This window comes from Bufo gargarizans, chromosome 6 (genome assembly GCF_014858855.1).
Source record: "Bufo gargarizans isolate SCDJY-AF-19 chromosome 6, ASM1485885v1, whole genome shotgun sequence".
NCBI lineage: Eukaryota > Metazoa > Chordata > Amphibia > Anura > Bufonidae > Bufo > Bufo gargarizans.
The window spans coordinates 123,354,817-123,370,480 of NC_058085.1; the positions used below are offsets into that span (position 1 = coordinate 123,354,817).

Consider the following 15,664-nt stretch of genomic DNA (forward strand, 5'->3'; position numbering starts at 1 on the left):
ATCATGTCCAATCAACTGAATTTATCACCAGTGGACTCCAAGCAAAGAGTAGAAACATCGCAAAGATGATCAAGAGAAATTGGAGGCCCCAGAGCTAAACTTCAAACGTCATGGCAAAGGGTCTAAATACTTATGTCCAAGTGAAAAATGTTTCCTTTCAAATAAATAAGCAAATATTTCTAAAATGTATTTTCACTTTCTCATTATAGGGTATTGAGTGACAAGGTTGCAAAATAACAAAATGTGAAAAAAGTGAAAGGGTCTAAAGACCTTTTGAATGCACTATATATGTGGTAAGATAGTTACTGAACCATTAGCATCTTTTGTCCCAGTACACGAACAGATGAATGCAAACCTAGTATTTAATTCTTCTTTATTTCATTTTGGTTGCATAAAAAAGAAAAGAAAAAAAAAAAGTACTAAAAAATATCAATTAATACATTAGATTTTATAACACAGCTAACAACTGTGTTTACGCCATATCAGCTACAAAGCTGCAGCATGGTGGGGAACATTAAAATTAAGTTTAGATTGAAGAATTAAAAAAGCACAGAACTTGAACATGGCTGCATTACTGAATCAGTACTGAAGCTAGTCCATACCCACTGTAAGGACACTATCTAATCCCACTGTCTGGTTACAGTACACTGAGGACAGTCAGCAAGACTTGTGTCCTCAAGCTAGAATGCTACAAGACACCATTTCTATGGCGCAAATGCCCATCCACCACCAGAACTGACCATAACAGATAAGGTAGTGTTGACAAGTGCTCCACATAGACAGTTGTCGAGAAGCAGCAATACGGTGGGATTATAATGTAGGAATGATCTGAAACATCTTTCCTGACAAAACCTATGAGTGACAAGAAAATAACCCTCGTAACCCTTAGCACAATGAGATCAATCTTTGCGGTCCGTTTCCTCTGTGGCTTGATCTGTGGTGGGTTCTTCTACGGTTCCACTGTTACTCTCAGACCCAGTGTTGCTGTCACTTGTTCCCTCATCCAGTGTGCTATCCACTGCCTCTTGTCCGCTTTCCTTGTCATCGGGGGTAGATATTCCTTCTTCTCCATTCTGTTGGCTTTCACTGGTCTCCTCTGGTGGTGGCAAAGAAGGGGTGTCCTCTGGAAAAGTAAACCGCAAATGTACAATGCTCATATAGAAATTAATAGTTGCCAGCATTAATGTGATTTTTAACTAATTATTTTGTTCTTTTCCATAGAGGCAAGAAAAATATTCTGTGTGACAATAAACGGAGGCACAAACAAAAACCATGCCCAGAGGCACCAGAGAGCTACAGTAGATGGAAAGGTTTCTTATTTACAGCAGGTTACAGGTCAATGCAGCTGGTGGCCGCCACATGCACATCTCCACTCAAGTCTATGGGACAAACAGTTGAAGGCAGTTATGCTAAAGCTAAACTATATGTAAAAAGATTATTAAGAATGCAGAGACTTACATGGAAGAGCCTTTGCTAAATGCATAAAAAAAGCTAAGCAAAGACCACGCAACCTTAAAGAGGTTGTTCCATTTATAAAAATGTATCCCTGGCCAGCAGCTGTCATTCACATTCGGTCATTTGATTCCCCACTGTGTGTCCAGTCCTCCCGAATGGGCCTGTATAATCCACATGACCGCTTATATTGTGGAGACACTGGTGTCTAGTGTATACAGACATGATATCGTTACAACCAGTAAAATTATGTCATGGCTGCAAGAGTGACAGACAGGAAATATTTTAATACAGTTGCAAGAAAAAGTATGTGACCCCTTTGGAATGATATGGATTTCTGCACAAATTGGTCATAAAATGTGATCTGATCTTCATCTAAGTCACAACAATAGACAATCCCAGTCTGCTTAAACTAATAACACACAAAGAATTAAATGTTACCATGTTTTTATTGAACACACCATGTAAACATTCACGGTGCAGGTGAAATAAGTATGTAAACCCCTAGACCAGGGATGGCCAACCTGAGGCTCTTCAGCTGTTGCAAAACTACAACTCCCAGCATGCCCAGACTGCCTACAGCTAGCAGCCTACAGCAGGGCATGGTGGGAGTTGTAGTTTTACAACAGCTGGAGAGCCGCAGGTTGGCCATGCCTGCCCTAGACTAATGACACCTCCAAGAGCTAATTGGAGTGAGGTGTCAGCCAACTGGAGTCCAATCAATGAGATGAGATTGGAGGTGGTTACAGCTGCCCTGCCCTATAAAAAACACACACCAGTTCTGGGTTTGCTTTTAACAAGAAGCATTGCCTGATGTGAATGATGCCTCGCACAAAAGAGCTCTCAGAAGACCTACGATTAAGAATTGTTGACTTGCATAAAGCTAGAAACGGTTATAAAAAGTATCTCCAAAAGCCTTGCTGTTCATCAGTCCACGGTAAGACAAATTGTCTATAAAAGTAGAAAGCTCAGCACTGCTGCTACTCTCCCTAGGAGTGGCCGTCCTGTAAAGATAACTGCAAGAGCACAGCGCAGACTGCTCAATGAAGTGAAGAAGAATCCTAGAGGGTCAGCTAAAGACTTACAAATATCTCTGGCATATGCTAACATCCCTATTAGCGAGTCTACGATACGTAAAAGACTAAACAAGAATGGATTTCATGGGAGGATACCACAGAGGAAGCCACTGCTGTCCAAAAGAAACATTGCTGCACTTTTACAGTTTGCGCAAGAGCACCTGGATGTTCCACAGCAGTACTGGCAAAATATTCTGTGGACAGATGAAACCAAAGTTGAGTTGTTTGGAAGAAACACACAACACTATGTGTGGAGAAAAAGAGACACAGCACACCAACATCAAAACCTCATCCCAACTGTGAAGTATGGTGGTGGGGGCAGCTCTGCTGCATCAGGGCCTGGACGGATTGCTGTAATCGAAGGAAAAATTAATTCCCACGTTTATCAAGACATTTTGCAGGAGAACTTAAGGCCATCTGTCCACCAGCTGAAGCTCAACAGAAGATGGGTGTTGCAACAGGACAATGACCCAAAGCATAGAAGCAAATCAACAATAGAATGGCTTCAACAGAAGAAAATACGCCTTCTGAAGTGGCCCAGGCAGAGTCCTGACCTCAACCCTGAGATGCTGTGGCATGACCTCAAGAAAGCGATTCACACCAGACATCCCAAGAGTATTGCTGAACTGAAACAGTTCTGTAAAGAGGAATGGTCAAGAATTACTCCTGACCGTTGTGCACGTCTGATCTGCAACTACAGGAACGTTTGGTTGAAGTTATTGCTGCCAAATGAGGTTCAACCAGTTATTCAATCCAAGGGTTCACATACTTTTTCCACCTGCACTGTGAATGTTTACATGGTGTGTTCAATAAAAACATGGTAACATTTGATTCTTTGTGTGTTATTAGTTTAATCAGACTGTGATTGTCTATTGTTGCAGCTTAGATGAAGATCACATTTTATGACCAATTTGTGCAGAAATCCATATCATTCCAAAGGGTTCACATACTTTTTCTTGCAACTGTAAGTCGGACAACCCCTTTACACAGTTCTGGCACAAAAAAAGTGTACAATGAAAATGCAATGGCCATCAAATCACTACTCTCAACTAGGAAACGTTTTAGCATTGACTTGGAAAAAGATGAATCATCTATAAGAGTGCTCATACCTGTCTCCATTGCCACCTCCTCCTCTCCATTCTTCTCTTCATTCTTCACTTCTTCCAGCTCCTCCTCAACAGCAGCAGCAGCAGCAGCAGCAGCAGCGGCGGCAGCAGCTGCTGCAGCGTTCTGATTGCGTTCAGCTTGTTCTGCTGCTTCTTTCTCTCGTTCTTCCTGACGTTTTCGAGCCTGTTCTTCTGCTTGAGCTATTTCTGCTGCAATTTTATCCATATCCACTTCTACTTTCAGGCTGCATAGCTGTAATAATAAAGACAAAAGCCACATAATAACAAAAAAAAACTCACATGCTATGTAAAGGGTTACCCTACACTTACTAAAATACTATGCTATCATTTATTTTATAGAAAAAATTGCCTGTACAATGTAGTACAATGGCCGCCCGAGTACTTAAAAAAGGCACACTCTGGTTCACACAGTAGCCTCAGTACAACCAATGTCCTAAGGTGAAAAGGGAGATTACTTGGCAACAGGAATAAAACTTCAATTTAAAAAAGAAAAAAAAAAAAAAACTGCAGATAATGCAGGCACCATTTTGTGAGACCCTTTTTAGATTTGGTTCAAATGGGTTCAACCTGTTTTGTGAAAGCAGACATGGCCGTCTAAACTAGACCTCGGAGATCCAATGTAGTCACGTGCTAGTTAGCAGAAGAGCTGCCCAGAAGATTTTTAACAAGTACCCGTTTTAGCTCATTGTTGAAGGCTTCAGTACTTTCTAAGAACTTTCTCTTCTTTTCCTGGTGACGATCTTCAATTTGTAACAGCTCAGCCTCCAATTTGCGCTGAAGGAAAATACAGAAATGTGAAGAAATCATGGGCATCGCTAATCTCTACTATTTGCTACAGAAACACAGACGCAAAACCTTCAAACCCAGAAGGTATTACTTGACCTTCACAGAGGAAAGCCATAGACAGGGACAGGATCCACCCCGGTGATGATGAGCTATAGAGGGCCATAAATATCCCCTGTAACACTAGGACTAGCCAAATTCACCCGAGCTCCTCTGTTAGCAGGTCTCCAATTTAACAGCAGTGGATCTTCAGCAAGACACAAGGTCATCGTTATCAACTAAAACGGTTAGGCCTGTTTTACACATGCAGTAAACAGGCCAGGAACAGCCTGCCGGATCCGTGAATACCAGGCGCCACCTATAATGGGGACTGGTAGAGAACAGATCTGGGTATATTTGCCTGGTTGCGGCCAAATCTTATCATTATAGTGAAAGGCGCTGGACTGTATTTGGGCAGTAAAGCCTGCTGGATTTAGGCATTAGGATAGGCTTCATAGGATTAGACAGGATTTAGGCTTCAGGCATTAGGGGACACTCCCATTCACCACACTGCGGATTGGGGCGAGGTTAGTTTCTACCCAGCCTCAGCGTGTTCTTTCACGCTTCCATTCAGAAAAAGGGACAGAACTTTAAGACAGAGGAAACCACAACTCATAAAGGGACTAAAGGTGTCAGAAGCTTTTAGTATTTTAACTTTCCATGTTTCCATCCCTATTAAAACCACTTCAGGCTATTTTTTTTAAAATATATCCAATAAAACCAAATGCTTTTATATAGGTTTTATTTTAGTAGTATTTTTATTTTCACACGTGGAACCTGTATTTTTTCAGGCTTTTTCCCGTTAGGAACCTGAAAGGGTTCCTGCTATTTAGTCCAAAAAGAAATCTTTCAGCAGGATAATCGCTATTGAAGTAAAGCTATGGCCTAATAGCACTTAGTACCTTACTTCGAGATGTGCTTTTGTTCCAGCAATAGATGTTTGTATCCTCTGAAAATCCAGTTTATTTGGTATGCAAATGAGCCAGTAAGGTGCCCAGAGGGGAGTCACTCTTGCAGGAAGGAGCCCAGACACGCCTCCTGCTAGTGCCCAAGCCCGTCCTCATGCTGGGAGTAGGGAAAAGGGGGGCAGAGTTATGGCTTTAATGTGATGTAGGAGGGGTGGGTAGACACATTGTGGCAGGAGGCGTGCCCGGGCTCCTTCCTGCAAGAGTGACTCCCCTCTGGGCACCTTGCTGGCTCATTTGCATACTTGATAAACTGGATTTCCATAAGATAGAAAACATCTATTACTGGAACAGAGGCACATCTGTAAATAAGGTACTAAAATAGTGATAATCCTGATGACAGATTCCCTTTAAAGGGGTTGTCGCACCTCAGACATTGGGGGCATATAAGCTAGGATATCCCCCCAATGTCTGATGGGTGATAGGAGACCCATCTTTAGAACAGAGCCCGCAAAGTGATGGAAGTTGCATGGCGCACACGCAGCCGACCTCCATTCATTCCTATGGGAGCTCCTAAAATAGATTAGCGCTATTTCCGTCAACCCCTTACAAGTGAATGGAGCATGGCTGCTCTTTCGAGGTGAAATTCCCATCTATTTCTTTGGCACTGCTGAAAATAGCCGAGCATGCCGTTTGGCTATTTGTGGCGCTCCCATAGGAACGAATGGAGAATGGCTGCGCATGCGTGCTTCACTTTGCGGGTTCTGTTCTAAAGATAAGTGCGGGTCCAAGAGGTGGGACCTGCACCTATCAGACATATAGGGAAGCATATGGAAAAACACCTGAAAAATGCTATGGACACAAGAAATGCACCTGAACTGGACTCTCATAGCGCCGTTGCCTTCTCAAAACAGCTGAACGGTGGGGGTCCCGGGTCTCAGACCCCACCGATTAGATACCAGAGGATAGGTCAACAGCAAATAAATAAAAATCTCAGAAAAACCCTTTTAAGTATTTCAAGTGAATGCTTGTTCACTGGATGATTTCTACAAAAAAAACAAAAAACATCTGCTGCCCAGGAATATAAATTTTCTATGAGTACAAGTGATCTCTGTATCCATCGCTTGTCCCCATACTTCGGAGGCGATTTCTACATGTAAATGCAGCCCTCATCTCTGATGACTATCAGGCAATTATCACAAATGTTTGCTTCAATTATCTGCCAAATCATCAGTTCATGTAAAAAGGACCTTAAAGATTGATTATGGTTATATTAAGTTATTCTCTACCAACAGCAAGAACGGGAGCCATCCCAAAATGAATGGCACGCACGTGGACACCCCATTTCAGGGGGCTCCACAGGATATGTGATCGGGTGGGTTCCCAGTGGTAGGACCCAAACCAAGAGTTATCCCTTATTCTGCAGGTGCCAATTTTGGGGTATGGCCACATGTTCAGGTTTTCTGATGCAGTTTTGGAAAAGAAAAATCAGGAGGATGATAAAGGGAGAAAAAGTATAAAGGACAGATAAGACTTCTCTTTTTTTAATCCACTCCTGGTTTTGGCTTCCATCAGGAAGCCTGAATGCATGGCCGGACCAGTACCCTTAAATGCAAGTGTGACAGACTATTTGTCAACCAACACGTATAGGTAAGGAATTTTACAACAGACTGTGCTTCTCCATAGAAAGAATATAGTAATCATGAACAGTAAAGCTACTTTCACACTAGTGAACATGTGCCCCTGGACTGCCGCTCAGTCCCCACTGACTATAATGGGGTGGGGGGCGGAGTTCCGTCGAGAAGCTGCAGGAATAAAACTACGACATGTCCTACATTTATTCCGACAGCCTCTCGCCGTGCCTCTGCCCCCATTATAGTCAATGGGGAAGGAGCAGCAATCCAGGGGCACACGATCACTAGCGGCAGGACGGATCCGACAGGCTGTTCACCCGACGGAACAGCCTGCCAGAGGTCCGTGCCGCTAGTGTGAAAGTAGCCATGCTATCATATACAAGGATGATACTGTGAGATATATAAATCTAGAGATGGAATCAATAACTAATTCCTTCCCTTCCCACCATCTGCTGTGTCAGTCAAAAGTAAGAATCTGTATGAAAAGTCTGAGACTCAGACTGAGGTGCTTATAGACTTGCACAGGGAGACTTACTTCTGGCTAACACAGCAGAGGCTGTAACAGTCCAGTGGTCAGATCACAACCCTGCAGCCGATAAGGTCTTTTGGACTTCACAACCGCTCATTGTGTAGGTTACAAATTGGCTCTAGTATAAAAAACAGGAGCACTACTTTAATGCAGAAATGATGTCCTAGTGACCCTTCTACACACGTACCTGGTGAACCATAAGAGACTGGACTTGTCTTTTAAGGACCTGCATTCTGGCCGTGGTAACCACGGATCTCACGTCTGGCACCACGCTCTCACTCAAGATCTCACTAATTAAGCGGTGATTCCTCTGGAAACGTGCTGCTGCCGTATGCTTCATGGAAAAGCCATCATCATAGTCTGGAAGGCGGAAACAAAGTATGAACAAGTTGGGGACAATTATTTAGTTATTACATGCCATAAGCAATAAATTGCATCACACTGCCCTCCAAGATTCCGTTTTGTAGAACTAGGAAAAAAAAAAAGAGTGCTGTACGTGAACTATGTGAAAAGACCTGAATCAATCACGTTATTTTACCGGTGCAGGGCTATGTGAAGACATGACAACCCCGGACAGAGCAGGATCTAGTTGAAACAGCACTGCATACCTATTTTCTTACACTAGGGGGAGCTGGACTACCTGCTAGGAACTCATTCATAATATTTAGGACATCTATGAAAGCCTTCACCACGTGCCACCTGGGCACCTGCTGCTCAGACCTCCCATTATTAACATTTACAAGGACAAACACTTACCGGTAAGGGATCTTTCACACTTGCGTTCTTTTCTTCCGGCATAGAGTTCCGTCGTCGGGGCTCTATGTCGGAAGAATCCTGATCAGTTTTATCCTAATGCATTCTGAATGGAGAGAAATCCGTTCAGGATGTCTTTAGTTCCGGACCGGAATGTTTTTTGGCCGGAGAAAATACCGCAGCATGCTGCGCTTTTTGCTCCGGCCAAAAATCCTGAAGACTTGCCGCAAGGCCGGATCCGGAATTAATGCCCATTGAAAGGCATTGATCCGGATCCGGCCTTAAGCTAAACGACGTTTCGGCGCATTGCCGGATCCGACGTTTAGCTTTTTCTGAATGGTTACCATGGCTGCCGGGACGCTAAAGTCCTGGCAGCCATGGTAAAGTGTAGTGGGGAGCAGTATACTTACAGCCCGTGAGGCTCCCGGGGCGCTTCAGAGTGACGTCAGGGCGCCCCAAGCACATGGATCACGTGATTCATGCGCATGGGGCGCTCTGACGTCATTCTGGAGCGCCCCGGGAGCCGCACGGACTGTAAGTATACTGCTCCCCCGCTCCCAACTACTACTATGGCAACCAGGACTTTAATAGCGGTCCTGGCTGCCATAGTAACACTGAACGCATTTTGAAGACGGATCAGTCTTCAAATGCTTTCAGTACACTTGCGTTTTTCCGGATCCGGCGTGTAATTCCGGCAAGTGGAGTACACACCGGATCCGGACAACGCAAGTGTGAAAGAGGCCTTAGTCAATTTCCCCCAACTGGTTGCTGTCCAAGTGTAGAATGAACAGCGTCTAGACAGAACACGGACCCTTTAACCCCTTAATAACAGCACAATTTTTCAGGTTTTTTTCTCTATGCATTTCACCATCCATAACATTCTTTACTTTTCCACTGACGTGGCTGTCTGAGGGCTTGTATTTTGTGGGAGGAAATGCTATTTTTTGGTGTTCAGGAGTACATAAAAATTACAGTCTCATTTATGTTTCTTTTATTTTTTATGCGAAAATCAAGAAAAATCTATTTTTTGGGCGGTTCACGTTTTACACAAAATAACCTGATAAAGAAATTCTTCAGGTTATTACAGATGTTCGGATACCTAATATGTGTAATTTTTATTTTAATGTGTGCACAGCAGAATTTATTTTACAGCAAATAATAGTGATTTTTGGGGCTGAGTGGGGGGAGCGTGGGGTCTTTTTAATGTTATTTACAACTTTTAAATTCCATTATGGGATTACTATTTTATGACTTTCACACTTATAGGGGGGAGATTTATCAAGCTGGAGTAAAGTAGAACTGGCTTAGTTGCCCATAGCAACCAATCAGATTCCACCTTTCATTTTTCACAGCTCCTTTGGAAAATAAAAGGTGGAATTTGATTGGTTGCCAGGGCAACTAAGCCAGTTCTACTTTACACAAGTTTGATAAATCTTCCACATAGTGTATTGGCCCCCTCTGTATGCTAATACGTTATACACTGCATCACGATGACACAGGCTTATTGCAAAGACAGCCCTGGGGCCCTTCAGAGGACCTCAGGACTGCCTTTGGACCGCTCCACCAGTCTCTGATCAGGACATTGGGAAACCCAGGGACCAGGTTTGGGGGAAGGGGGGGGGTTAGTCCCCTTTGATCATGCTGCAATACAGCTGCAGCATGAAGGTGTCTGAACTTCCGCCAAACAGGATGCACTAAGAACCCAGGCTGTTAGTAATAGCTGGTTCTTGGCGCTGGAGTGCTCCGGTTGCTTTTAAACCCTTCACACTGGGGACCTGCACCGCCTGTGGGCACAATGGGCGGTTGTGAAGGAATATTTAAAAGGATGGCTACTCTTAACCTGAAAAGCTAATTAAGGGTATATAAACGTGAATGACGTCTTCTCCATAGCACGTGCGTGTATTTTTGCAAATCCCATGCAAATCTATGGAAGAGTCTCAAATTTCTGCTATGGGAATCTACCTTAAAGTCAGATGCAATAGGCTGTATTTACTTACCATCAGGATCCTCTGCAGGCTGGATGCTCATGTAAGGCTCTCCCTTATCAATGCGGGACTGGCGCTGGCGGCTTTCTTCTTCCAGGGCCGCTTCAGCTCTGCTTTTGGCATTGATATAAGCGAGATAAGCAGGAGAGTTGTGGTAGGTCTTCATAGATTCATTGTACTCAATCTGCAGGAAGAGCACACCAGTGACCACAATTACAATCATATACAAGACAGCCATTAACTTTGCTACAGATTTATTCAGAGAATGACCTCCATCGTACAGTAACTCTCACTCCTATTCTATTGACATTTAATCGGATTGCTCTAGGGCTGTACTTACAAGTTATGCTCAATGTAAAAAAAATAAAAAAACATTAGCAGTCCATTTACTTGCTGCCGTGCCTGGCATGTTTTCTATTTTTAAAAGGGTCATAAAATTCCTGCTCATCAGATGCCATTGTTTGCTGATACACCTCACTCTACTGATAAGGGCAGTGTACGGGGTTATTAAGACAAATGGTTAAATTTTCCCCCAGAAAGAAGTGCAGCGTCTGATAATCCGAGGTTGCCGTAAGGGAATATACAGAACTATGTGCTCTGCAGACAGTTCAGGTGTAAGGCAGGTACAAACACTGGCTCAGGTATCCAAAGACTGCACAGCTAGACTCACAGTGCCCCTCCGTTCTAGTGCCCAGTGGAAACCCGGCTTACCCCAACTTCTGACATGTTTCTTCTTCTCCTGGGGAAATCTTACTATCCCTTTCCTACGTTAAGGCTTCATTCACGCGACTATTTTTGGTTCGCATCATCCAATTCATATTTTTTGCTGATCGGATGTGGACCCAACGGGGCTGCAAAATATGTGGACAGCACACTGTGTGCTGTCCGCATCTGTATGCCTATTCCACAGTCCCGCAGATAAAAAACATTATAAATAATATATAGAACATGTCCTGTTCTTTTTCATTTTGCAGAAAAGAATAGGCATTGTTACAATGTATCCGCAAAATACAAAAGATAAAAAGAACTATGTTGATCTTGTAATTTGAATAACTCCATGACTTCTCCTTCTTAGTGTTGCAATTTCAATGTTCAGGAGTGTATTAAAGAAGGATATAATTAGGATATGCAGTAAAAGTTCAATAGGTCAGGGTTCTACAGCTCATTGTCATCGAACGGTATCAATAGTCCTTCAGAGCAAGTTCTTTGTTCCGGCCATCACTGTATGCAGCCATGAAATCAAATTCAATTCACACATCGCTGCAGTAAATGGATATGCAAATTGGATCTCTTTCCAAAAAGAGAAGAAAGCTGAGCCACCAGACGTAAGGCAGCTATCCTGGTCGACCTTTTAAACAGGCCCTGAGACATAACTTAGGATTTTAACTAAGCCGGTACCTCATCTGCAGACAGCTGTTTTGGGGTGGTTGCCCCTCATCACTGTAGAGTAGAAACAACTGGCTCAAGTAAGTGAAGCCATCACATTAGCTGTAAGTGGTAAATGTCACAAATCAGCAAAACACAAGCGTCATACACAAAGCGTAACACAAACAATATTTGTAGAGCAGCAAAATAAACGGAGCATATGAGAGCACCACTGACGGCATTCACAAGTATAAGGAAGCGGCTCACCATTTTCATATATGGGGCAAAGTCTGGCAGAGAAGTTTACCAAAACTAGACAGAGCTGCACTTCATTTAAAAGGGTCCTCCGGGCTTTTAATATTGATGACCTATCCTCAGGACAGGTCATAAATATCAGATTGGTGGGGGTCCGACACCCGGCACCCTCGCTGATCAGCTGTTTGAACAGAAGGCGCACTCCTTGCCAGCGCTGCCTTCTCGCCGTTGCATCTGCAGCGGTGAGCAGGTGTAATTACACCCAAGCCATCCCATCTCTCCTATACAAGTGTATAGGAGCAATCCGTACCATTGAAATGAATGGGATGGCTTGGGTGTAAATACAGCTGCTCACCGCTGCAGATGCAACGGCTAGAAGGTAAACAGTAAGGAACAGGCAGCGCTGGCACGGCGTACGCCCTCTCGTCAAACAGCTGATCGGCGGGGGTGCCAGGTGTCGGACCCCCGCCGATCTGATATTGATGACCTGTCCTGAGGATAGGTCATCAATATTAAAAGCCTGGAGAACCCTTTTTAAGATAAAGTGAATGGATATGTAGCATTTCTGCCGTAAGACCTGTACTCCGAGCCATCTACTTTTATCTAGAGTATCTGTTGTCAGTAAAGGTGGATTACCAACAGTCGGCTGCTTGTTAATGCGGCTCTGTCACCCAGAATAACCCCTACTCTACCAAGCATATAGCGTGGTATGGTTGATGACGCTGGTTACATCGATATCTGTCTTATTTCTCTCGGTGGCATAATTGCGGAGAAAAATGAAATGTTAAAATTATGCAAATGAACAATTCGAGCACTAGGAGGCGGGCTTATGCGGTTCGAGCACAGCTGCAGCAACACCCCTGGTGCTTCATAATGACGCCCCTCTGCTTTTCATCATGCCCCCTGCCTTTAGATTGACAGTGCTATACCGCACCTGCGTCAAGAACTGTGCATGCACCGACAGAAATAATCAGCATCATGGTTGCCCCTATTGTGATCTGCTGCCCAGAAACGATAGTTTACTTGCAAGTACAGTTTCGCTTGTTCATCAGGTGATCCGCAGCACCTTTAGACAGGCAGATTGTTGGGAAACATGTGTTCCCAATAATCTGCCCCAATATCGGGCTGTGTAAATCCATTTGACACTAGTTTTCTCCTTGCAATATTAGGGGTCATTAAAATTATAAGGCTGTGGTGAGAAAACAGGTCCAAACCAGAAAGTGCAAGAAGCTAAGGCCAAGTTCACACTTCAGTTATTTCCATCAGTTAAGCCTCATTCACATGTCCGTGTCTGTGCTCAGATCCGTGAGCAGGTGGGTCAGTGATGCATCTGTGAAGCTGTCCATGAAGGATCCGTGTTGGGTCAGTTTTTTGCATCCGTGTTTTACTGACACTGAACAGTTGAAAAGTAATTTTGAAAGAATCTCTTCTTAATGATCCGTGAAACATGGATGGCACCTGTGGTTTTCACGGACCCATAGACTATAATGGGCATGATGGATCCGTAAACACAGACAAAATAGAGTATACATCTGTGTTGAAACCATGGACCGTGCTAAAACATTGATGTGTAAATACACACATTAAAATTAATAGGGACGTGTGCTGTCCGTGGAGAACACATACAGCACACAACCATGAAACACTGACGTGTGAATGAGGCGTTACTGTGAGACAAAACCAGGTGCAGGTCAAACACACAGAACAAAGGCTAGTCTTTCCATTATAGCTTATCTCTGTGTAGGTTTCACTTTTGGTTTTGACTCACAATAACTGATGGAAATAACTGAACTGTGAACTCAGGCTAAGGCAAACGTATTTTCTTTCCGTGTCCGTTCCTGGAGACCGTATGCGGAACCATTCCCTTCAACGGGTCCGCAAAAAAATAAAAAGCTAAGTTTCCGTATGTCTGTTCGGCAAAAAAAAGAAAAAGTCCTATTATTGTCTGCATTCGGACAAGGATAGTACTGTTCTATTAGGGGGCAGCTGTTCCTTTCCGCAAAATACGGAATGCACACGGACGTCACCCGGAACACAAAATACATACGGTCGTGTGCATGAGCCCTAACAAATAAAGTTTGTTTATCACTTGAAGAGACCAGTCGGATATGAGGGAAACCACAAAAAGTACCAATATCTTATCCGAGATGTCAGTCTATGTCATGATGGTTCAGATAAACACTGCCAAATATTACAATTCTGACTCATCAGTGTAGAGAACCAGCTGCGTTTTTCTGCAACTCAGAGTCGCTTAGCCTTGTTTCCACTCAACTATGCAAGAAAACATAGGAACTGGGGGGCAGAAAAATGGCAGCAGGTGCTCTGGACTGATAAGTCAAAATGTAAAGTACAGTGGTCCCTCACGTTACACTATTAATTGGTTCCAGGACGACCATTGTAGGTTAAAACCATTGTAAGTTGAGTAATCGGTTCCAAAGCCCCAAAATGGCATTTAAAATAAGAGAAAATGAAGATTTAAGAAAAATAAGCAGATAACTAAGACAGATAAAACAAGTCCTTACATATAACAGTCAGGAATAGCTGCTAAACAGCAACTAATCCAGCCATTTTACCAGAGAAGTGACCTTGATTGATTGGAGTCTGAGGCATTGTATGTCGAGTCTGGTTTCACCTTACGATGGGTCAGAAACAGACCATTGTATGTTGGAAATATTGTATACTGAGGCCATTGTATCTTGAGGGATCACTGTATTTGGCAGTAACAGAAGACAGTTGTTCGATGAAGGGCTGGAGAGCGGTACAATGAGGGTCTGTAGGGAAGCATGGTGGTGGTTCTTTGCCAGTTTGGGGCTGCATTTCAGCAAATAGAGAGGTCGTTGGTCAGGATTAGAGAAGAGCGAAGTGACTTCAGATGCTTCATCCAAAGTCGCTTCACTAAAAAAATTGTTATAATACTGTACGGAGATCCGTCCCCGTACAGTATTAGAATGTATGAGCTCTGATCAGCTGAAGTCCGTTATTCAATAAGTCATGCGCGACTTCGTTAAATAACTTTGGTAATTGATTATTAGTGAAAAACCATGGAACCGAACTCTGCTTCGGTTGCAAGGTACCACTCGGAAGCGAAGTCAAGTTCGGTTCCAAGTTCTGAAGTGGTCTTTTACTGTAATAATCAATTACCGAAGTTATTCTACGAAGTCTCGTGCAACTTCGTATGGTACGGAGACAAATCTTACATCACTGGGCTGGGCGCATGCCCAGTGAGACTTTTGAGGCTGTTGCCCTCAGGCCGTACTGCGACTGCGCGAGTTTTCTGGCCGCAGACAGGAAGAAGGACGGGGCATTTCTATAAGGTAAACTATGACGTGGGGAGGGGGCAGAACCATTTGCTGGGCTGTGGGAGGTTATTTGAGGATCAGGAGGCGTTGTTGGGCACTGCAGGGGGGCGTCACTGGGCACCGGAGGGTGAAAAAAACGCCCCTCTGGGCACCTTGGAGCCTCATTACCATAACATAAAAAGCGCTTTTATATCAAAAGGACAAAACGAAATAAAGTAAAACGAAGACTGCTGGAAATAAGGTACTTTAGTGAACATAGCGATGGTGACAGCTTAAAATGGTAAAAGCAGGTGACAGATTCCCTTTAAAACTGTGTGCAAATGTACCTAGAAGAACTGATGCTGTTTAGAAGGCAAAGGGAGGTCACACAGAATATTGATTGGATTTAGATTTCTCATTTGTTCCTCCACTTTGCACCTCGTTAATAGATAGTAAATTATTAACACGTCCATTTTTAAAAGC

General features: G+C 43.6%; 1 protein-coding gene across 2 annotated transcripts in view; it reads right to left on the reverse strand.

Moving 5' to 3' along the window:
- Window positions 1-356: 356 nt before the first annotated feature.
- The window catches only part of SMARCE1 (SWI/SNF related, matrix associated, actin dependent regulator of chromatin, subfamily e, member 1), a 30,380-nt gene continuing 15,072 nt past the window's right edge, over window positions 357-15,664 (reverse strand). For both annotated transcript variants that reach the window (XM_044298353.1, XM_044298352.1), the window contains exons 7-11: window positions 10,296-10,467; window positions 7,733-7,905; window positions 4,328-4,429; window positions 3,638-3,887; window positions 357-1,123 (exon numbers count right to left, since the gene is read on the reverse strand). In XM_044298353.1, coding sequence (XP_044154288.1) covers window positions 900-1,123; window positions 3,638-3,887; window positions 4,328-4,429; window positions 7,733-7,905; window positions 10,296-10,467 — 921 coding nt within the window. In that variant the 3' untranslated portion in view covers window positions 357-899. The remainder of the gene's footprint in view (window positions 1,124-3,637; window positions 3,888-4,327; window positions 4,430-7,732; window positions 7,906-10,295; window positions 10,468-15,664) is intronic.